Source organism: Anticarsia gemmatalis, chromosome 7 (assembly GCF_050436995.1).
Source record: "Anticarsia gemmatalis isolate Benzon Research Colony breed Stoneville strain chromosome 7, ilAntGemm2 primary, whole genome shotgun sequence".
Classification (NCBI taxonomy): domain Eukaryota; kingdom Metazoa; phylum Arthropoda; class Insecta; order Lepidoptera; family Erebidae; genus Anticarsia; species Anticarsia gemmatalis.
Window position 1 is genome coordinate 2,970,724 of NC_134751.1, and position 24,347 is coordinate 2,995,070.

At 33.9% G+C, this 24,347-nt stretch overlaps 1 protein-coding gene across 6 annotated transcripts in view; it reads left to right on the plus strand.

The window, feature by feature from the left end:
* Window positions 1-24,347, plus strand: part of Prosap (SH3 and multiple ankyrin repeat domains prosap) — a 232,042-nt gene that overhangs the window by 188,339 nt on the left and 19,356 nt on the right. For all 6 annotated transcript variants that reach the window (XM_076116507.1, XM_076116508.1, XM_076116506.1 and 3 more), the window contains 2 exons: window positions 22,278-22,403; window positions 22,759-22,939. In XM_076116507.1, coding sequence (XP_075972622.1) covers window positions 22,278-22,403; window positions 22,759-22,939 — 307 coding nt within the window. The remainder of the gene's footprint in view (window positions 1-22,277; window positions 22,404-22,758; window positions 22,940-24,347) is intronic.

The window sequence follows — 24,347 nt, forward strand, 5'->3', positions numbered from 1 at the left end:
TTTATCAACGCTTCCGAGTAGTTGTTACTGTTGTACTCAAATGTCAAGTCGCTTGTTAAGTCATAGTGAAACACACACACACACACATCTTATAAAAATATTGCTTTTATTAACATTTTAGATGTTGTAAAAGGTTACTTCGTTTTTTACGGCGTTATTGATTCTTACAGACATAACAATGCCTGATGCTTGACACCTTTTAAGATATTGGATATTAATAGATATGCCACCGCTACTATCCACTTGCTGCTGTCATGTTCAATCACTTCTATAATCATAGTTCACATATCCCGCTCATCGCTCGCATCTTACACTCACCAATTGCATCCCAAGGAACATTAGTCGCGTTCAACGCAATTTATTATGAACATTCGCATTCTCCCGTCCGGCATTAGCGTCCATTTGTCAAACTTCCCCGCACAACACTTATTCATTACTAATCACTGCATGACGCTATTATTAGCTGCTATTATGTTGTAAAGATGAGAAGTTGTTCTCTTACCTAAGGGTTACTATAGATCGGTTATCTAAGTTAGCTTTGTGAGATATCGGCTTTGTGGTGTCTGGGCTGGCTGCGTATCGGAAATATTCTTCATTGGGGTTTGAAATTATCAGGATAACTACATATATTCTGTGCTAAATTCATGCTTAAATTCTTCTTCCCAATGGAAAAGCGTGTATTCTGTATATGTGGTTGTAAAGTCATGCTTATATGTTAAAAATAATTTTCAATGATTATTAATTTTGAAATTGCCCTGATGATTACAATACTATTCATGATTTCGAACGCTGAAAAATTCCTATTGCCTGCTTTTATACTACACAAAATTAAAAAAGTACACTAAAAACAAATAATATTTTCCTTTTACGATGTCTGTAACTAAACGTCTTACAATTAGATTCATAAGTTTCTTGCACCCAAACATATGGTTAAGTAAATTACCCTGAGGTTTAACAAAACAAAGCTTATCCACAAGAAACCGGCCATTTATCTTAGTCTTGAACAAAAAAGCTCTCGGGTAAAACTAGATTGATTTCACTAATAGCGCTGTGCACCCCGTAGGTACGCTGAAAGGCAGCAATTGGAAGTAGTTATACGAAAGGGAATCAACTTGCATTGAACCAAAATTGAGCTAAAGTGGGCACAGAAAGCTTTAAAATGGCCTTTCATATTTCATTTATGTTGATAACAATTTGATGATTTACTTACGTAAGCATTTATAAATTACAAACGATTTTGTTGCTAATTATTCTTAACCTAACAATACATCTACAGGAATAAAAGCGATGAATTATTTGTCTAAGATAATGATTTCACCTATAGGTGCACAACGAACTGCCTGCTAATTTTCTGCCATTATCGAATCAAATAAGTAAGGAGTTATCGTAAGAATTGATTTTTAAAGAAAATTTTAAATTCGATCGCACCGAGTGTAGCAAATTCTATAAATCATCAAAACCAAAGTAACCTGCCCTACGTGATTTTTCTCAAAACTTATCCTTAACTAAGTTGGTTCCTAGTTGCATATGTAGCTGCATCTGTTATAGTCCGCCATCTAGCGTGTAGTGTGTAGTCAGTAATGTTGTAATAGCGCACCCCGAGGTGCGGACGCTGTGTCCATCTCTGCAATCTCGCCGAGCTGACATGCGCGCGTGACACTGCCGCGCTAACATCTAGACCCACTAGATATGCCTGGATTACTGCCAGGTGCTCAAGTATTGCGAACAAACTTTAAATATGCTGTGTAGTATGATGTTATCTGATTTGTTTGGGTTGACATTATATGAAAATCAGATAACATATTTCTTATTTACTTTTTAAATAATAAGATAAATAGATGTAAACGAAGCAAAGGAAGTTTGTAAGGATTGTACCAAGTTGCGTTTTCTCGTCACTACTTACCCCTATAGAGAAAGAAGGCGTGATTTTATGTATGTATTGACTTGAAACCTTGTCACGCCTTTTATATCCGAAAGTGCAGACATAGGTAAGTATATGAAAAAAATAGAGTAATGTTTATCCTTTGAAAAAGGGGCAAGCCCACAAGTCCTTAACCTTTTTGATTTAATTTAATGAATAGTATCTTCCTTAACATAATATCACCGATTATCCTAGCGCACATTTTGTTCACATAGAACGTCTTTATTTATCCTTACCGACCAGAAAATCTTGAAAATTAAATCTACTTCGACTTTGCGAACCTGTTATACATATTAATCACTGAATATTAACAGAGTATGACTTCATTAAACGTCCGGCTTAGTGTAATAACTCAGCACCTGACGTAATTTGGTACATAATAATACAAATGAATGCACAGTACACTGCGGAATTCTGCCGAGTAGATACTGCGCAAATCATTAATATCCATCATCTCTACACTTTATTTATGATCTGGTCAAAGTTACACCTATTTATTTTGTTTGAATCGTAACTTAATGAAATTTATTAATGATGTAACGAGAATAAACAAAAACTACTTGTAAAACTTTGTAGATACTTGAAAGAAGAGGGAACGGAAACTCTTGATACTTTTTCCGAAGTAAAGCCTTTCGAACCTACTAATATAGAAAGAGGCAATTCTCTTGCACTATCAAGCCATCTATCAGCTCGCCTAGCGTATTTTTGGGAGAACTAACTACCAACAAAAATCAAATTCAATAAATATCAAATATTAAGATATTTTCTTTTTTTCTTTATAGTATCAACTTAAAAAATCTCGTTACTAATATCATCAATTCATTAAACTAGTATGTAATTATGTACACGGCTGAGTAACTTATAATAGTAATATGGTTTGATTAATAACGAAATTTTAAAAAAAGTATCATAATATATCTAAAAGCAGTGCGATAGGTTCTCACTCAGGCCACATCTAGGTATCCTACGTGAATATCGTCCGTGATTCCCGATCACAGGTCCTCGGGGCCCGATTATCGTTTATTACCCATGCATCATGCCATTACTGTCCCGTGCCAATGCACTGTGAATTATTCTTTTCGTACCGATTTACATTCCTACTGTAATTGATATTTACGTAAAATGTTACATTTTTTATCGATGTAAATTCTTGATTATGAATAAATTAGAGTTTAAAAATAAAAGTTTTGTATAAAGCTATAAAGAAAATATGTTTTTTTCTTTACAGAGTCGTCTCTACTACACACAAATGGTGAATTTAAAACGCTACTCCCTAATTTGGTATAGCCTAATCATAACAAATTCTTTATGACTGACTATAGAAAGTTATCCATTCAATTTTCGTACACAGCTGGAATAATTTCGATTCACTTTTAAAATATCTATTACCAGGAAATTTAAACAATCTGTTAACTAATGAATCAATCACATCAACTAAATTAACAAAACGAAAGTTTCAACAAACATTGAATCAAATAAACTTGTTAATTTTCATATGAATATTCAACAAACTAACATATTTTCCGCAATCAATAATTACTCAACGATTAGCTCAAATGATTTACTTTGAATTGAAAAATAACGTATAAAAATCCGGCCAGGTGCGAGACGGACTCGCGCAAGAAGGGTTCCGTACGTAAAAATGCAAAAAAAAAAACGTTTATTGTATGGGAATCCCCTTAATACCTATACGTTTTTTTTATATTTTGTATTTGTTATAGCGGCAATGAAAATATCACTCGTTAAAAATTTCAGCTTTATAGCTATCACGGTTTATGAGATACAGCCTGGACACAGAGAGACAGACAGCGGAGGCTTAGTAATAGGGTCTCGTTTTACCCTTTGGTTACGGGACCCTAAAAAACATAGAATACTATTAAACAAACTATCAAGTACTTTGGATCACGCTTTCTGATTTATAGAGGCCATGGTACTGTATCTAGTGTATCGATAATAAAACTTTCAACCAATTACGATACGCACCTACTCCACTCGCCTACTTATTACTCAATACGGAATGTTTTTGACGATCGCAACGTTTGATTAAGATATTTTCATCGTTGCTTTATACATCGCACAGTAGGATATGAGTATTAGTTTATAGTACTTGTTAAATTGTTTTATTTGATTTTAACTTTTTTAGTATTCCGATGGATATTTAAAATTATTCATGCTTACGTCTGTAAGGCCGAAAAAAGCAACAGTACGGTCTACTGTTATTTCGAGACCATATTTTGTAATTGAGAACGATTGTCTAACAATAAACCAAGCAATAATAAAGTTATTTTCAGTTCAAATAAATAAAATCCTTTTTTCTTCTCAATCACATATTTACTTTCTGTACATACGACTTTTTGGCAAATTAGTTCGTATAAAGCTTCAGGCATCGTACTTCAAAACTCATCTCATTATGACAATCCCACCTTAATACCGATTGGAACTGAACAGCGAATTTGGTCAAGTCTAGCCAACCGGTTTATCGCGCAGACCGTTTGCCCAATAGGCATCGTAATGCGATCCGTTTGTTAAGTGTCGAATGGTAACTGAGTACATCAATCATTAGAGATATAATTGTGTTATGTAAGACAAAAGGCCACACGCAAGTGATGAAAAGGAGATTATTTTAATGTTCTGTTGATTAAAAGATGAGTGATATGGTTTAGGGTTTAAAATAATATTGTTACGAAAGTAAAAATAAATAGTGGCCGTGAGTGTCTGGCTAGGTCTTCTCATAAGGCTCTCCCTAGTAGTAATAGATTCAGTAATTGTAACGACTGTCGTAGGTGTCAACATTTGACTCAAATAAATAAATGATTTGTGCATTAATAAACAATTTGACTAATGGAAAAGCAGGAAGGGTATTAAATGTGTATAAATTATGCAGTTCCCTATATGAACATAAATGTAAAAGTCACATCCACTGGCTTATAATCACGGATAAGAGAAAAATAAACAAACAAAAGCGAAAATTGTTCATAAACAATAATCCATTTCGTTGAATGAGGGATTATAGAAGCTTCGTTTTCACGAAACGTGTTAACATTCTGCAAACACGAACTTAATAATAAAATAACCTATCAAACATGTAATTCTAAGAAGCCATCAGAACCTTTATTCGCGGTATTCAATACCAAGTAGAGCAACATTTCCAAATTCCATATTATTTCATTGAGAACTACCCATTATACTCACTCTTCAATACTCTCTACATTTCGTGGAAAATTAATTAACTTCTATCCGAAAATGGGAACGTACGATTTATAATGAAAACGGATCAAAAACAGATTTAGTTTAAACATTACTCCATATCATTAAATTTTATGTTCTACATTTGGAACTAGTACATTGTGATTTTAGTTGACAAACGTGTTCTATAGCTAACAGTTCTAATTAATATTTCCTTTTAATTTTATTAATAGACGCGATACAAATATAGAATTTGATCTCAATAGAGAAGTACAAAGAATCTACGAAGTTTTCAATAATCTGACTAACCAGAATAGCTTTATAAAATATTTGGTACCTATTGAAATTCATCATTGCTCCTCATCTTTTCACTTCCAAAAACTATCTACTTAATCTCTTTCTATCACACTATTAAAACCTTTCTTAATGTATTGATTATCAATTATACCAACATTTTGCATAGAATGATCCCAAAAGCCTGTAAAACTGAACAGCCGACTAACAATATCTTTAAAAAGCCAAACACATCTCTATTACTTCTCAGTATTATAAGTTTCTTCATATATACGTATATGAACGTAGACAGTCTTAAGAAGGTTTTGCACATCCTTTTGGCTGGCAAGTTTTTGTTGGCGAAGAAATATCGAGTTACTTCGTGCGTCCGTGATTGCTTCCTTCGTATTGTATATCCGTTCCCCTACACCTCAGCCTTCGTACAAAGGCACAAAAACGTTCTAGGAATTTGTTAAGACCACGACATTGTAGGGGTTTATGAAAGAAAGATATTACACGTGAAATGTTGTGTGGAAGTGTTGAAGTAAGTTATTTTAGGGAAGAAACTACTGAACAGAAGTCTAGGTATTTTATGTAGGTTTTAAGGAGATTGTGAGCCTTTCGTAAGCATGTTATATTATTTTCCCGAATGAGTCCCAAAAAACTGGAGAATTTTCTAATTTGGTCTATTTACAAAGGTATTCCGGAAAAAACTTGTACCATGTAAATAGTAGAAAAAGGCACGAACTACATCATGATCAAAATATACGGAAATCAAAATATTCAACATTTTACTTAGCAATTAGTCCACACAAAAACGTTTTAGCACTAAATTGCAGAATGAATCTCAACTGGCATTGATGAATGGAAACAAAAAACATTACGAGCTATTCTCAGACCTCAGTACATTCTCTATATAGCTAGGCAGTTAAAAGTTCAACTCCCTAAGGCTAAAGTAACTTAATTAGTTATCTCACTTGCTCCTTTATACAATAAGTAAGTACTATGAATATTAAAAGTGTTTTACTGCTCTCTTTAATGTAAATGCTTTGAAGATAAAAATGTTTGTTTCATTATAAAGTATGGTTATGACGCTTTTAATTCGAACTTTTACTTTGTTATAGCGTAGTAGTTTAATGTTATTTCTTAATAAATATTTCTTTCACGGAATGAATTAAGTTATGATCGTGGTGCTTGGAACCGATTCCAATGAAGATTTTCTTACGATTATTTCAACGTAATCAAACCTTTCTTTAAATATTTATAACATCTAATTCAGCACAAAATGTCTTACATTATAAACCTCTGTCTTTTTAAGTAGCACAATCCATTGTTAGATCATTTACAAATTAAGTTTGTTTTATTATCACTTTATGTGTCCTACTACCAAGCAAAGGCCTCCCCTCTTTCATTATAAACCCGTCTGTACTGTGCCATGCTAAGCCATAATGGACGAACTAAATTACAAATAAAAGATTGGATGTTAAAGGCCACAGAACTAAATCAATTTTACATTTTGAACAGTAGAATCTCACCTCAAAGCAAAGCCTCTGGCCGTATACCTAAGAAAGCCGACGTGCAATTATTTTAACCATATAAATGTAGTATGAAGTATATAAGTAATGTCGAACTGTCAACATAACGAGTAAAACAGACGGCTAAGATGTTCCTACTATTAGAGGGAAAGTCTGTTATTGTTTCACATATGATACACGGTACACATTTTCCATTGTAAGTCACAAGTATTCACAACATGTGGGTGAGTTATCCGAGAAATAGGTGACAATGAGACTTGGTATGTGGCACTTTGTTTAAAAAAAATCTACTTTGTCTTGTATGATTGGTGATGAACAATGTACTATGTGAACAATGTACTTGAGTATTTAGATTTAAATAAATTTTATGATATTAAGACTAGTCTTCCTTTTGTTTTTTTAACTTTTTAAAAGCTTTACCGAGTCTTATGCGTTATACATATAGATTTCTGGATCTTACGTTTATTGTCAGTTATGTTATAGGAGCTTTTCAAACTTCTTCGTCAACGTTCGTCATAAGAGAACACTGTTTCATCGCAGCCTTCTCTGGAATTCCTACTTCATCAAGCTTATACATATAGATAGCAGAATTAAAAATCGTGAAAAGACATAAAACCTTTCTACAATTCAGTTAACCGTGACATCATTTTCAGACTATAACAACCCTCGATTATACATACCAATAAACATCATCTTAGCTTGATTTTCATCCAACTTTTAGCATTACTATCTATCAAAATGCCTACGTCCATCTTAAGAATAACTTATAAATACCAAAACAATCCAGTAAACAATCAGTTCGTGCAAATCGAATGTCACGATGGTTATCACATCGCGATGTTAAACCGTTACTGTTATTATTTGCCTGCGACTCTGACCTGTAATTAGGGGTGCTGCGATTCGTTACCAGCTGTTATTGGATATAACGTAACTGGCAATCTGCTATTCAGATAACGGCTAAGTTTTGTATGAATGAGTTGTTTCTTTTAAGGTGTTGGCAGCTTTCTTGGTTCATTGGCAGTGAATGAGCTCTAGTAAGATGGTAATATTTCATATAGTGTGTAGTAAGGCATTGATCTTAACATCAAGCACAAATAACCGTAAGAATGTTTGGATTTCTGATGAATCAGTGAGTTTCTCGCCGCTTCTTCTCACGAGCAACAGCTTTTCCGAAACGGAGGTAGATAAAAAAAACAATGACGATTTCAAATACTTGAAATAAAACATGTTTGAATAGGGAATTTAATATTGATAAGGAATTAACCAAAACGAGTGGATGTGAAATGCATGGGCAATTTTTAAGACTCAACATGTTTGTTCTGAAAGTAAACTGACATCAACACGTCTTTATATAATTTTTTATGCTTTTATTATTTCCTTATTCACCACAGAAGGCTTCAGCCTGAACAGGCGGAACTAAGCCGCCGCAGATAGATTACTGGCTACAGAGGGATAGTGATTAATATCATGGATTACATGACTGCTCTCTCTAGTATCCTGTAGCTTAAGGATTTGTGGTACATCTATGTTTACATGACCACTAATAGAATAGTTCAGTGAGTTTACTTAAGTAGGCTCTATACCTAAGATGGACTATGATGGAGCCTAGTAACTATGGATTTTATATGCACAAATGCCACAATTTCTTACTAGTCATTTTACCAAGCTTAGTTGTAGCTTGTTTCAAGTAGTTGACTTACCCTCGGTTTCTGACGTACATTTAACGGTTGTTTATCTATTCAATAGCGTTTAAACTTATATAAAAAAAAGTTTTTGGATGGATAAACTACCCCTAAACGTACTCAGAAACCGGGCATCAAAGTTTCCACTTCCCTTCACATCATTTCTTTAGCTTAAATCTCCATTGACATGTTATAAGAAGGTATATTAAACTTTAGAAAGATAGCCTTAGTTGAGTCAACGTATGTGGTTTTTTATAAATGGAAAACTAGATTTTCAAGTTACATCGTTTTGTAATTGGAAAATCACGTGCACGATTTCTGTTAAGGGTCTAGTTCTTAGCTGTACATCTCCAGAACTTGTTTTTAAATAATGATCAAAATATAGAAAATTGTTTGGAGTTAAATGATTAGACGTGTTTTATAGTTTTCTAAACCCAGCCCTACTATTATCGTTAGTCTTACATTGTAGAATCTATTTAACAATAAAGCAGCCCATTTCTCTTTACCTTGTATTTGCTTTATCGAGAGCAAAGGTCTTGCTGTTCCATTGATATGGTAGCCACATTGTTGCTTACTCGCCCACTATTTAGGTGACATACATAAAGGAGCTATTGGTACTAAAACCTAAAATAAACATTGTAATCTGGCGTAGTTTGATTACAAATTCTATCCACTTTTCATTCGGAAATGTGTTGTGCGTATGTTTCTTACTTAAATAGTTCACATAATACAGATACTATAATAAAACGTCAATTAAAATATTGCTTTTAATGCAATACATTGCTCAGTTAAGGAATGTGCTATTTTAAATTCTGGGTTTGAAATTTTATATTCACCAACCGAAGTATGGCGTTAATGTGTTACACTTTAGATACAATTTTTGAGTCTTATAGTCTTTACACCTTTCGCCTTTTTGAAGAATCTTTTCAATTACTATCATATTATTAATACTACTAACCTTAAACGTTACAGAATATTCTAAAACATCACGCCTTCATCTAATATCACCATAAGCATGGTAGAATAAGTAGGGCATTATTAACTTACAATGCTTCGGCCGGTCACATACCATGGAAAGTTGCACGCACTAACACATATACACAGATAGTAATATCTCACTACGAGTATGAACGATTCTCCACACTACTTTCACCGCTGTTCATTGATTCATTCATGATCGTATGCATTTTATATGAAACGTGGAACTAATTAAATCAATTTGAATGTTTAAGACACCTGCGTAGTAATTAGTAAATCTCTTTGTAAATGAGAAAGTGTAACATAGCAATTGTTTCCATATTCCATTTAGCGTAGAATTTTGTATTTAATTGAATGTCTTTAAAGTATGTGCGACTCTAGATCGTGAAGTAATCTTTAATTCCAGGGCCAGCATTTATTGACAATAAGTTTTCACTTCGTCATTCTGTTGTTTCCATCTTTGATGACATGCAATATCACAACATAGTGCTGTTTATGTTACATTCAAAGGCTGTACGAACATGCACGATATTCTCTTCTATTTGAAAGGCATAAATAATGAATCTTATAACAATTAGTAACTTTGACATAAAAGCTTCTTGTTTAGTCTCGAGTATAAACTCTGACAAGTGTTCCAAGTTCTATCGTTGAATAAAGACAGCATTATATCTCCATCTCTTTCCAACCACGGAACTTGACAGTCATATAAATTAATGAGCGAGTTGTATACAGCGTGTATACAAATGACGCGAGTGACTCGAGTATCGAACTGTATCGAGTACTCGTGTCGATGTGACAAACACATCTATCAGCTGACCACTGATCCACTTAGGTCGTGTTGATGCTGCGTTTAGTAGCTGTAAAATTAATACAAGTTAGTGTGTTCTAATTGGCAAGTTTACTGGCACGACTTAAATACATAAAATCATGTATTGTTATTATAAAGGTAGGCAGATACCAAAGAACGCTACTTGGTACGATCTTTACGAACGTCCTTAACTATATTCACATCCAAACATCTTGTCATTCGGTTACTGGCACGATGTTTGTAATCAATAAAAAATTTATGAAGCAGAACTAATTTAAGTTATTTGTAAAGTACTTATATAAAACTAAATAAATAAATAATAAATATTATTGGACAACTCACACACAAAAGTTAGTTAGTTCTTGTTTGTCAAAACTAAGGCTATACTATTTTACTGGTACAATTAGACAAGTTACTTTGAATGCACCATAAACATAACTGACCGCTGATTTAGTAGTATATAAAATAAATTGCAGCACTTGTAGAGATTTGACTTTACTTGTAGATATTAAAGCCCTAATTATTACGTCAACTCAACACAAGATAAGAGTAAGGATGTTGCGGAACAAAAGGCTCTTATCTGAGACACTTGTAACATGGGTTCCACGCTTGCACGAGACGTGAGACACAACAGAATCTTATTACGACTATATTCTTGTTTAGATAATGCTCTAGTGCTCTTATTTCAGATTTAGGTGCAAGAGATTACTGCAATTTGCTGGACTACATAAAAAAGCGTTAGGTTTTTAAAACACGAATACTAAAATTATTTTTAGATAAAACTAAGATGGCAGGTATAAATTGCGTAGTTTAAGTAGTAGTAGCAATTTAAGTACATAGGGTACTTAATTTGCTAACTCCGTATTTACTGAAAATCAAGCATTCTTTTCATGGAGGTGCAGACTATGATTAAACAACGTCACTTGTCATGATCCCTGCAAAAGCTTGTGCTTAATAAACATAGTCCGCCAGTTATACACATCTGACTTTTAAAGCGAATCATTAAGTATTTTTATAAATTCATAAAAAGGACCAAAGCAGTAAAATTTGCATACATAAAACGGATACAACACTAAAATGTAACTATCTCGCCTCAAGCTTGCTGCACGTAACAAACACTTTTTATCTCGATCGATCGTGAAGACAGCGAACAGGCAAGTAACTCGCCCATAAATCCAAACGCGCGTGTCCGTCCGAGCGGTCCGTCAACTCAACGTAGACCGCACATCAATTACTGAGCGGCGCGAACCGCTATAAATTGATTGCTTCCCCTCACTACATCAAATGGCCCCATTTGCGCTTCCAAACTTTTATTCTGTAATACCCTGGACTTACGAGACACGTAGGACTGATACCTGTGTACTTCGAAGTCGTGTATGTCCGGATACATTACATATGAATTGATACCTGACCTAGGCGGCTCCTTTTATGATAACTTCAGGAGATAAAAATAATATTGTAAGAAAAAGTAGCCTATGTTTGTCTTCAGGACTTTACCTTCCGTAACATGTTTAATTGTAAAAGCTAATCAAAACAGGTACACTTTATAATTGCGTATCTCTGAATTGGTCGCGGTTATATTATCTTATATATTTTATCTTTCGCCAATTGACACCTTCTGTCGCCCTCACATCACGTGGGTAGGTTCCCTTAGACGTGTGAAGAATGTACGGAAATAGTGGGCAGTGTGGGCTTAAGCTGATCTTATCGGTCATGTCCTTCTAATATGTGTGTGGTACTTAGATGCGGGTGGGTATGACGAATTTATATGAAACACGTGTACCACACGTGTATCTAGGCATTTTAAGAATTTGATACTCTGAAAATTTCAAGATACCGAATAAGTATTAAAATTGGCCAAGAATTGCAATATTGAAGATAACATATCCTGATCATTTTACGAGTGTACCTAAAGTTAAACATAATACAGGCCGTCAGACATTGAATAAATACTTAGGTATATAAAGAAACCTCTATCATGAGGGTACTAACCTAAACGTAGCTTCCAAGAAATACAGAATAATTTTCAAATGACATTACAGACTTGCCGCGTTGGTGGCCGTGGCACGTGTATCTCACAGCTTCTCAAAGAGTTGTAGCCAACAATGTATTCTATTAACATCGACTACAACGGCTCATAATACAGCAGCTTTCACGGCCAGGGTACTGATAAAGCCACGTTCAGCGCAACTAATTGCTCAATGGGTGAACAACAAAGAACAGATCTGACACTAGATTCTTAAGGAAATTATGAATAGCCACTCAATTTACGTTACGTTAACCCATTGTGAGTAATACTGTTATGTATGTAAGCAGGCTTAATTGGCGTTTTGTTGTGCTAATATTATATTTTAACGGTACTTTAAACCTACAGGGTCATCAGAGAAAAGTTTGTTTGATCGTACTTATATTAAGAATGCGAAAGTGCGAAAGAATAGATGTATGCTTGTCGCTCTTTAATGAAAAGAGTACTGAATGGCCTGTGATGAAATTTGACACACATAGGTTTTTTTTTCGTCGGGAAATGTTTTCATGCAAACGAAGACGAGGGTAGAAGCTAGTATTTTATAAGGTTGTATGAAGTAGGAAAAAGTTAAATGTTATCCCTTCAAAGATTTTCCTGAAACGTACCATGAGTAAGATAAACCCACGATTTTTTGATAAAATATATCGTACAAACAAAAATCAAGTAAACAGCCATTTCCAAGAACCGTACAAAAATAAAAATCATTTCAATATCCCTTAATGTTTTGTCTGGTTCAGCCTAAATTCGCTCCATTAAGCCTCTTGAAAGATCTTCAGAAAGTCTTTCCAAAAATAGAATGGAATATTATTTAGTGAAACGATATTCGAGGATACTTTGAAGCGCAAATGTTAGCTTACTACTTTAATATAATTTTTAGCCTGAGTTCCTACCGTTTCTACTAAATTATCGATTGTAAGTTAGACAAAAATATATAATTTAGCACACAGAATTTATGGAAATTGCAAAGGTATAATGTTATAGCTGAAATAGTTAAAGCAACATTACAAATATTAGATCAACTAAAACTACTGTACGGAAATGAAATAACTCATAAAATATCTACATCAATTTCTCTCATCAATCATTCATTACGCACTTGAAGCGGTTAGCACATCATATCTGATGTATTTATTGTCAATAAACATTGATACGTGGAACACTGGGAACTGGTAACAAGCAATCAATCGACTGACCTACTCCCAACGAGTTGCTAGACAAGTCTATTGTATGCTAAAACGTGGTTTAATTGTCGTATGTGACAACGAGGGCTGCCAACAAGTTTGACAACTAGTTGATGAACCGGTTGTTCTCTGAATTGGCTGTTTGGTACTTTTGAGGTGACAATGCATTCGTTTGTTGCCGTTTTCGGTGTTTGTGTTTCGTAAACACGTTGTTCCTATTTGTCCGTTCGTTATCGTAATTGTTTCGTTTATAATGGCTCTATAGGCATTAGTTACACGCCTGAATTTGTGCACTTTAACTAGGAGTATACTAATACAATGCTATTTTCAATATTAAAAGAATATAAGTATTTAAAATTTAATTTTCACTTTTGCCCCTGTATTATATTTAAAATTATACTGTGAAAAACTGGAAAAGTCTCCAAACAAATGAAATTGCTTTCTCTTTTCTAGGGGTATAACTTGACATCTCATAGTATATTAAATAAAAAATGTTTACCAGCCCTATCTTCAATAACAGGAACACCTACGTACAGTTAGTAGGCAGAGGTAGTAAACCTACTGTATTATTAATGTTAATTACTTTGCTCTGCACAAACGCAATGATACATATTTACATCTCTCCTTGTTTGAATTTATAGTGGTGTAACTAACAACACTTTATTGACTTTTGTTATAACGCCTATGAATAGAAAATTGTTTAGAAAAGCTTTTTGAAGATAAACAATAGAATTTGTTGAAAGGAAATTTTGTGTGGTATGTACTGTCAGTGATAATAATATATATTTTTATTGACATCAAAATAAATCATTTTCTTTACATGGTTCTATTCGTTCTTAGTCTCTCAAAGCCCAAATGTTCTAATGTTCCAAAAGTTGTTTATAGCATTTCTTGAACGCATGCAAAGTTTAACTACTCAAGGCCTAACCCCTTACTCAGTTCGGGAGGAGACCCTTCCCAAGGGGACAATAATGAGTTAAAAACCCGGATAAATATCAAGCGTTGAGATTTTTATACAAAAATAAATTATTATTATGTAGATACATGTTTATTTCAAAGTTACATCACGAACAATTTTAAAACGATATCGCTGTAATATAATTTTCATTTCATAATACCCGAAACCTCAAAGCGCGGGTTTTGGTGCGTGTGTAATTACAAATTCTGAGAACGACAATGATTTCCAGCGATGAAGTTAGACGATTTTTACAGAAATTGGTTTGCTAAAGCTCTGATTTCAGGCAAAAGTTATATTACCTTTTAATTCAAGAAATATACATACATTATAATATTAATATCATCGTTTTACCTAAAAGTGTAGACAGAGGCGTATAAAATTCACCCGTGCCAATGCCAGTCCAATGTAATAGGAGATCGGCCTATCTATAACGTACATGTGACCAAACTCGCGACTACAAACAATAAAATTAGAAAAAGACCAATAGCACTTTGTCCGACCTGGAACTCGAGCCCAGATCCTCGTGGTATCCATTTGGATACACAACCGATTATGCAACAGGGAATCAGTATCAGAAATATAGTCTGAATAAATCTCCCATACAAGGTCATTGTTAATCTAGCTCTAATTAATCTCTCGACTAAGCTCTAAATGACCTTATCTTATAATCTCTCAAGAGTAAGTAAAGTCTTGCTAATATTTAAATTCTTTATGGCATGTACTATCCATGCATTTTGTGATAAAGAAGTGCAAACAGTTTTATCTGTGGCTACTTTATATCTATCCATGGCCTTATTCACTTAGTACAATTTTGACAACACCCAAATAGCTCTTTTTCTAAATTAATTTTATCACGAAAAACTTGCACATGAATCCATTTGTATATACATAATATATAAAGTACAGAAGCACGTGTTCAACAAAATCTCATAACATTATAATGCACCTCAATCTTATCAAATATTCATCAATACGTAGCAATCAGACATCTCATCTCAAATATTAAAACACCGTACAAGCTTTTTTAATCTTCAGATATTACATCTTGGGGTAAGCCGTGGTGAACGATGACGTCACCGCGCCATATCCTCGACATTCCCGATATTTCCACCGAGTGGGCCAATATCGCTGCAATACCGGGTGTCGTCCAATATTACGATGTTCCCTCTAAATTCGATGGAACAATCTCTAGACGTATTATAAAGCGAATTTTATATCGAAATAGGTCAGGATTTTCTTGAAAATATCACTGGGAGCAATATGGATGAGTGGATAGTTTTTGTTATTGTTTTCCGAAGTGGAGAATGAATTTTCTTTTCTTTTCTTCATTTATTTACCACATTAGTTATATTCGGGTTTAATATTTGTTCTGTAAATCAATACAGTCAGTTATGTTGCCATCAAACAAAGCGTAAGTTTGTAAGGATAAATAAGGCCTTAGGTTTCACTATTTACATATTTTACCCAACACGACTTACAATATGGATATTAAACTCGAGAACTTAATCATTAACAAAGGCTTTGAGGTCTAATTAGTTCTCAACGGTAACGTTTCAGCCATTTACCTACATTTCACGTATCAGTCTCATGTTTTATGGCTGTGTGAAACATTGTATTACATACATGGAGTCACGTTCTAGAGAAATAGCGGAGAGAAATGTACCAGACAATTGTTTCTGTATCAGTATTTCTACAATGTATTATGAGCTGATTTACTATACTAAGAACTTGATAGAGAACATCGGTTGCCCGATATATATTGATTGTAATTAACAATCATAAAGAAGAAGAAAAGAAGAGCAAGCCGCGAGTTTCTTGCCGTTTCTTCAAAAGCTTCTCCGAAACTGTCGTAGATTAAAAATGCTGAGACGATTTCAAATACTTGTAAAAAGTTTATAATGTAAAGCATATTTGACTTCGACTTCATTGAATAATTTCGTGGATGTCTAATATAAAGTATTCGTAGCAAATAGACAACTGTCTGCTACATAAGTCAGCAGGTGACTGATATTCTAAATTTTGTGTACTTCCACCACCCGCGCATCTTGTATAAGGTGCTCTTTACTAAATTGTTGGACTATAGAATACTGCAGATCCGTGAGCTTATTATACCCACGTAGTTGAGGTTATAAGTAATGATCTACTTTGTACCCTTTCTCGTAACTTGGTGGTCCTATTTGTTCAATCCAACGCGATATGCCGCAGTTGTAGAATACAGTGATTCTAACTAAATGTGTCCTTGACAAATAGCTGTAATTAAAGTTTGATTGATAGATTAAGAACCTTCTACATGTGGTTTAATAATTCTACAGAAACGAAACAGTGCAGCAGGCCTTAGAAGTGAAATAAAATTAAAATTATCAATGTCATAATTTGCATAAAATATGCTTATAAGAGCATTCTGTAGTTACATACACAACGTACATTTATATTCATCCATCAAAACTCGCAAAACTTCTAGAATATTCTTAACAACATTTACTGAACAAAACGCGCGCATCCATCATTTTAACATGTTATGGTGGAACAATTCCTTAAGTTAGCGCCATGTGCACTCCACAATAACTTATCCCTGTCTTGTTACGTTACACACTTCAGCTATATATCAAGCCTGTTAATGTGCACTACACTGTACCAAACAGTGGCATAACTATGTACACTTACGAGCAAAATAGGTATACGCTGTCATATTTTTTGTCTTTCTCCGAAGATATATTGCAAGTTGAAGCGATAGCTTAGTTAAGTTGGTTGGGAAGACCAAGACAAGACAAGAAGACGTCTCAAAAGGCAAGCCTGTCGTAAACGAATAGGTGTATATTCTGCGATGAGTTAAGAAAAAGCTGTTAATGATGATGATGATTATGATGAATCATTTTATAGATACTTTTACGCCTAAAAGAAATAAAATAACTGTTGTCTGTATGTGATTATATTTTTACTCATAGCTGTACACTGCGGGCCTGAAAATGTATCATCTGTCACCGAGGTGTTTCATTTTTATTGTTGGCTCGCATATAAATTAGTTTTGTTAGAAAAGTTAGAGTGATGTTGGTTTTGAATGAAATATCAGAGCGCGTTGGTTTAAAAATGTAGTGTCTATTTCACTGTAATAAGGTTAGATAAAGAAAATTTAAAATCTATACTAATATTATAAAGCTGAAGAGTTTGTTTGTTTGTTTGTTTTGTTTCGCTAATCTCAGGAACTACTGGTCCGATTTGAAAAATTCTTTCAGTGTTAGATAGTCCATTTATCGAGGAAGGTTATAGGCTATATATCATCACGCTACTACCAATAAAAGCAGAGTACGGGTGAAAAATGTTACAAAAACGGGGACAATTTTGACCCATTCTCTCTTATGTAACGCAAGCGAAGTTGCGCGGGTCAGCTAGTTAAATATATATGTGCGTGGTAACTACATTGTGAAATAAAACATTGATTGAGAAGGATCATCGATGATACTCAGTAGTAAGTATGTTTTTTCATTAATGGCAAAGTTAAACTGGGCAGTTATGATCTTACCTCTGTTTAAGTACCACTAAGTTCCGGCTTACAAACCTACAAACTACAAACACAAACATTAATTAATACTTATCATTATAACACAAATCACAGACCTAGCAAATCAAAGGAGCTATAAATTCTCGACCACTAGGATCTGTATCGACAACATCTTAATTAGCGCTAACACTACTCAGCTAGGCAGACTCATAAATAACGCGAACTAAACTCATTTATATAGTTCTGACCTAAGATCTGCAGTATTCTGTGGGGCTACATCAATCCTGACTGAGAATTATCTGTATTGTGATTGACGAGAGGTTTAAAGGTTTATGCATATTTCTTGTAGCTTATGTATGCATACCTATATTTGGACAACTGTTTTTATGCCTCAGCTCGCACCTAGCTCTTATAGGCTCTTAGTTGATGATGATGTTAAAAATTTACGAAATTTGTGATGTCATAAATTAAAACAGTTACATAGGTTCAGTTTAAATACTTAGCTTAATAATATAACTCGCTCTCATGGTTTTACCCTATTTTCTCAAGTATATGTATCAAAGATCAGTAAAAACATTAAATATTTAACTTAAAATGTATATTTTAACTGGCGGCGATAGTACTATGTTTATTCTTTGATGTTGTTTGAGTGTACTTAGTTAAGTATACACTTAAACCTATTTACAGTGCAAAAAGATCTATGAAAAATATTTGTTCGAGTATGAAAAAATATTTGTTATGAGTCAGTGAACTTAAAGGAACATGTCTAGAACATCAATATTGCCATACTTGAGAGTCAAGAAGTCTATTAAAGTTTTAATAATAAATTAAAAGTAGTAAATCATTTGTTTATTTTATTTACCACCGTTGGTCATAGGTTCCTTTCGCAAAGTCAACCACAAGTAAATAGAATAAATAGATTTTTCAAATCCTAGAAGAATAGTAGTAACGCCTGAGCAAATGAATAAGAAAATCCATTAGGATATGATTATCATCGTCAACATTCTGCCCTCAACATAGTAAGAGTAAAAAAATATATAAACCACGTCCAATAAATGATAAATAACATTTAATTTATTTCGTAACATATTCGCAAACTCTTAACTATTTAAAGCCAATGATGTCTCCGAATGCGACAGACATTTATAATCTGGAATTTTTTTTCGCACAGCCAATAGCCGGGCCATCCTTTTGATGTTAATCGCTTGCCGCTTGCTAAAGAGAGATCATTAACCAGACGGCCTAACTACAGCCAGTTATGACGTCATAAAAGCCATGAGTAGGGCTGTCACTGTTTTAGTAGCTAGTTATTTCATTCTCACTTTCAGTCATTGATTTCATTGTACCAGAAAAAAAATCTTCTTTTTAATATTACTCTTTTTGGAGAATGGGCACTCCTGGGCGGTCGGCGGCCATTAATGAAAGTAGTGTCAAATTAAAGTAATGATAACTAGGAACAACTTTTACTAAGAACGTTTCGCTGCAATCCTTTCAGGAAACAATATATTGACATGTAAATAAAATGGAATTTCATAGAACAAATACAATTATTTCGTATCTGTAATGCATTTAATGTTGTGTAATAACGTTACATCTTCTTATAACGATTGCAATGCCATCAAAATGAACTATAATCGTAACTCGTATCTATCTATCATATGGTTCACCTACTTTCAAAGTTGTTTAAGCCGCCCGAATGTTATCTTAGTTGACAACAACCGGGACCGACTTTTTACGTGCCCTCGGAAGCACGGAGAAGCTCAGTTCAAATACCACAATGCGGTCACCCATCTATAGAATGACCGCGCCAACGGTTGCTTAACCAACAGATAGTTTACCGACCAGTGAGCGCAACTGGCTATAAACGCCTCGTTTTTAAGCTGAGCATTCAAGACAGATAAGTCGTCTCAGTGAATATATTATAGAAGAGCAAGATGTTTACTTGTTACGATATTTATATATTTACATGTTATGATTGTTCGAATATTAATAATGTCTACATTTGTATGCAATAATATGAATAGTACTTTTTATTTAATCTCCGAATATAAGCCAAAAATATGTTTTGATACTATTAAAAGTGCTCAAAAACAAAAATGTATTTTATTTATCATATAAGTGCGTCGCGGCAATAAAACTTCTACACGGTAATTATAGGACTAAACTACATTAAAAAACAAAAAATCAGGTTTGGCCGCGGATCGCCCAGGCTCCATACTATTTTGCCCATTCTCTTTTCAGTAGCTAGGATTAAAAGACTTTTAAAGGTATTTTCAATTAGGTACTAGATTTTATGTGAATTTCTATAAATGTAGCCATATCTCATAAAAGGTAACGCATTGTTCTATTACAAAATGTATTATTTTATGTACTTGAATATTCAGTTGCGTAGTAACTATATTTTGTCGCTTTAATACTGCGTGATGTTCCATGAGTCAGCCCTACATAATAGTCGAGTGTCCAGACATTAAAGAGTATAATTATCTCCGACTATGATTGACTGCACTTGTCTGAAATCTTTCGACAATAGACCCCTCTTTAGTTTATTATAGCGATTTGCCTCTTTGTTTTGTTGGTTTAAAATATTATTTACGATTTTTGTTATTTTAAAGTACGTACGTAATTACAGTCATGTTGACGTTGAGTTTACCATTATCTTGTAAAATACGATGGTTTTAAATAAGTGCCAATTTTAAATACTTCTGCAGACTACATCTTTTTAATAAAAAATAACGATTACAAGAGCTTGACATGCAAAAATACCTCTTTTAACACACTTGGGGCGTTCATCGGTAGTAATCGGTACTTTATATTATTTAAACCATTTATTTTCGTTACACATAAAGAAACATCACAAATACAGAACTTAATAACTAGTTAGTACATTTATATGCAACAAAGTGCTACAGCTGTGCTAGGCACAGCACTGTTTTTCCCCTAACAAAACCTTTAATAGTTGCTGCATGGTTGACCGTTTTTCTCTTTTGCTGCAATATTTATGCAATTTAAAAAAACTTTCAATTTGAATCTAGTATAACAAAGTAACAAATAGTGATTTTCAGGACCCAAAATATTCTCAACGGCTAAATATAGTACCACTAATGAGCTAATATAATTCTGCTTACACCAAAGTAGTTAGTACCCGTCTGTACATTTAATTACGTCGAAGGATTTACGACGTAAGTGCTGCGTTAACATGTTTACAGTGTAGTTAAGTGTTCGATACCTCAGCTATTATTAGTATCGGTGGATTGAAGCGTAAAGACTCCAATAATCTATCTATCTCTTCATAACTCTAAATCAAAACTTCGATAGCTATTTCGTATATGTACTATGGTTCTATTCGTTCCGATTTTTGCTTCTGGCCATGATACATGATGCTTAATGGTCATCCGATATTTATTGCCTACCCCGTATGCGAGTACAAAATAATATAGAGTGTAAGTCATAATTATTCTTCCGTGAACGAAACTTCGATTCGAAAAATGAGAGTAGGCATGAGAATATTTTAGTAAAAGTTTATTGTGTGGATTTCGAAGGAAGTCGTATTCATTTCGTACATCAAAGGCACCGCGATTTAAGAACTAAGCGGGATCACAAATGCATTTAAGTTTACAAGTATAACTTACTTGTAAACTTAAGTTCTTATATTTGACATTACTAAACAGGTGTAATAATAAACTGCTTTCCAAAACATTCTAAAAGGGCCTTGCCCTTAACAGAATTAATAGGTACCCTACGTCGCAAAATTAGTGTTGCTGATTCAGTCACCCATTTATCTCTAGTTCCTGCCATTACTATCAATTTTGTGACTCATATATCTTACATACAAGTGATTTATTGGTGAAAATGAAAGTTGTATTGACCTTTGCTAGATTTAATTGTGTAGGACGTAAATTATATGGTTCATTGAATTGTAGTGTAGACCATCCGGGCTATAATGACTCCTACTTTTAATATTATGAGACAAAAGACCACCTATATAAATTGATAAAATTATCTTAGAGAAATCTTGATCAAAATAAAATCTTTTGCCTGCGACCTGAAAGTAGTAAACTTTACCTAGTGCTTTAACCATATTTTCACCCGACTTTCCATTTCTAAAGTCATGGATATGTTACGGTGATAACAAAATAAAAACAATTATTTTTATGTTTCGTACTTAATTTAGTCAGTTTACTGAATTTGACTTAGTGACGTTTCTAATGTATTTCTTCTCATTGTTTCCAGGAGTTGAAGGAGAGCTTCAACTATGGTCTGTTCTGTCCACCAGTCAACGGCAAGGCCGGGAAATTCCTGGACGAGGAACGACGACTCGGCGACTACCCCTTCAACGGTCCTGTCGGCTATCTTGAGGTAAAACTTATTACTCTTGACTCAAACCCAAAAGAATATCACTGACTTTTCGAAATTATATTTACAAAACTTAATTATTCGAAATACAAAGGCTAAAACCCCCTATAACTAGTCTTGAAGAGTCTTCAAGCTGTAGTCTAGTATTTTGCTTACTGTGATCTTTCCGTCAGCGTCAACTTTAAAGCGATGCACATTATGCATACGGCGCTAAAGCCCCTAGTTTAATGTGAAAACCAAGACCTAATACTAAAGTTATCAGCCATTGTTTATCGATTTGCGTATCTACTCTTTTGTACCTCTATTTTTGAAAACTTTTTCCTTCTCACAAATAACCCTTGCTACTAAAACGTTTCAGCTAAAATACAAGCGTCGCGTGTACAAAATGCTGAAGCTGGACGAGAAGACGTTGAAGGCGCTGCACTCGCGCGCCAACCTGCGGCGGTTCCTCGAGCACGTGACGCATGCGCAGATCGACAAGATCACCAAGGCGTGCGCCAAGGGGCTGGACCCGAACTTCCATTGTCAGGAAACAGGCGGTAAGTGTAAAAAAATATTAGAATTTCATTCATTCTTGATACAGACGGAAGAGCTGGTTAAGTAACAACAGCCGCACAAGTCAATCTCTCAGGTTAAGCTACGCTAGCCGAGGTTGGTCAGTGAATGGGTGACCATGTTACACATATGGAGTTCCTCCGTGTTTCGAGAGGCTTGTTAAATTGTGGTTCTCGATCCAGTTCAGATAGCTTTGACAGTCATAAGCTAGAAAGTCTGACAACCAGTCTTACCGAAGGGTAACCTATCGTGTTAACTGGGTTGTGGACAAAAATGACTCCTTATATCAAAAAGACCCAACTGATATCCACGCAACTAAAACATAGACCAAGCGACTGCAATCTCCGTTTTGCGTCATAAAGTATACTAAAAAATCAGTGCTATAAACGTACAATAACAACCAAGTTGTCTTGTAATCCTTCCGGTAATAACAAAAACTATTAAACAACACACGGTAATTGTTCTTATTGAAAACGTAAAACTTCGACCTTGCATAAAAAGTAACAAAAAGTCTAATTATCTAATTGTTCATACGTTCCGCTCGTAAACTTGTAAAATATACGTTTTGTTATACAATCAAACATGCATACTTCACACCTTGTAGGTTTATTCATTGTCTTACACGTAATAATTGAATATCACGTCGGCCCAAATTGAATACCAATGACTCTTTGACTAGTGTGAACTAAGGTACTTTTGATTATTGCAAGAAATTATGACTAACCATGTCGCTCCTTGAATACAAAAGGGCCACAAATCGAAATCTATAAATTTTACAGGAGAGCCAAAACAAATTTTTGAAACTGTTTTTTTATAACATTTCATATATTTATTTATTAAATATAAGATGTTAATATATCATTAGATGCGTATTTTTTAGCTCTATCTTTCTACAAAATAAACTTTGTAATAGCTGTTACCTATTAAGAGAAAAAAGCATATAAGTCCCTTTTGCATTCAAAATTTGAACCAATATTATGAGAAATATGTCAAAAATTAAACACAGTTTTACAAATAAAAATGGTTAATTGTACTTTTTTGGTAAAAAAACCGTATCAAAAAGTTTAATAATAATTACTAAGTAAAACCATAACTGAATAGACCAGGAAAACATTGTATTAAACAATCTAAATTAAAAAATCTTAACTTTTTATTAAGTAAGTTAAATTATTGAGATAAACTTTGTGCGTAACTTTCATTATTTAGTAAAATTAAACATCAATCAATGGGTAACGTGACGAGTAGACTGAGTGCAGCAGGAGTATTAAAGAAATAAGATAATAGAAAAGGTTTTTGAGTTTTATAAGCTTTTATATTTAGCATTCGTGGATTATTCCAAAGCTTTTGACAGCATTACTCATTCCGCCTTAGAATCATCACTCCATCCAAGTC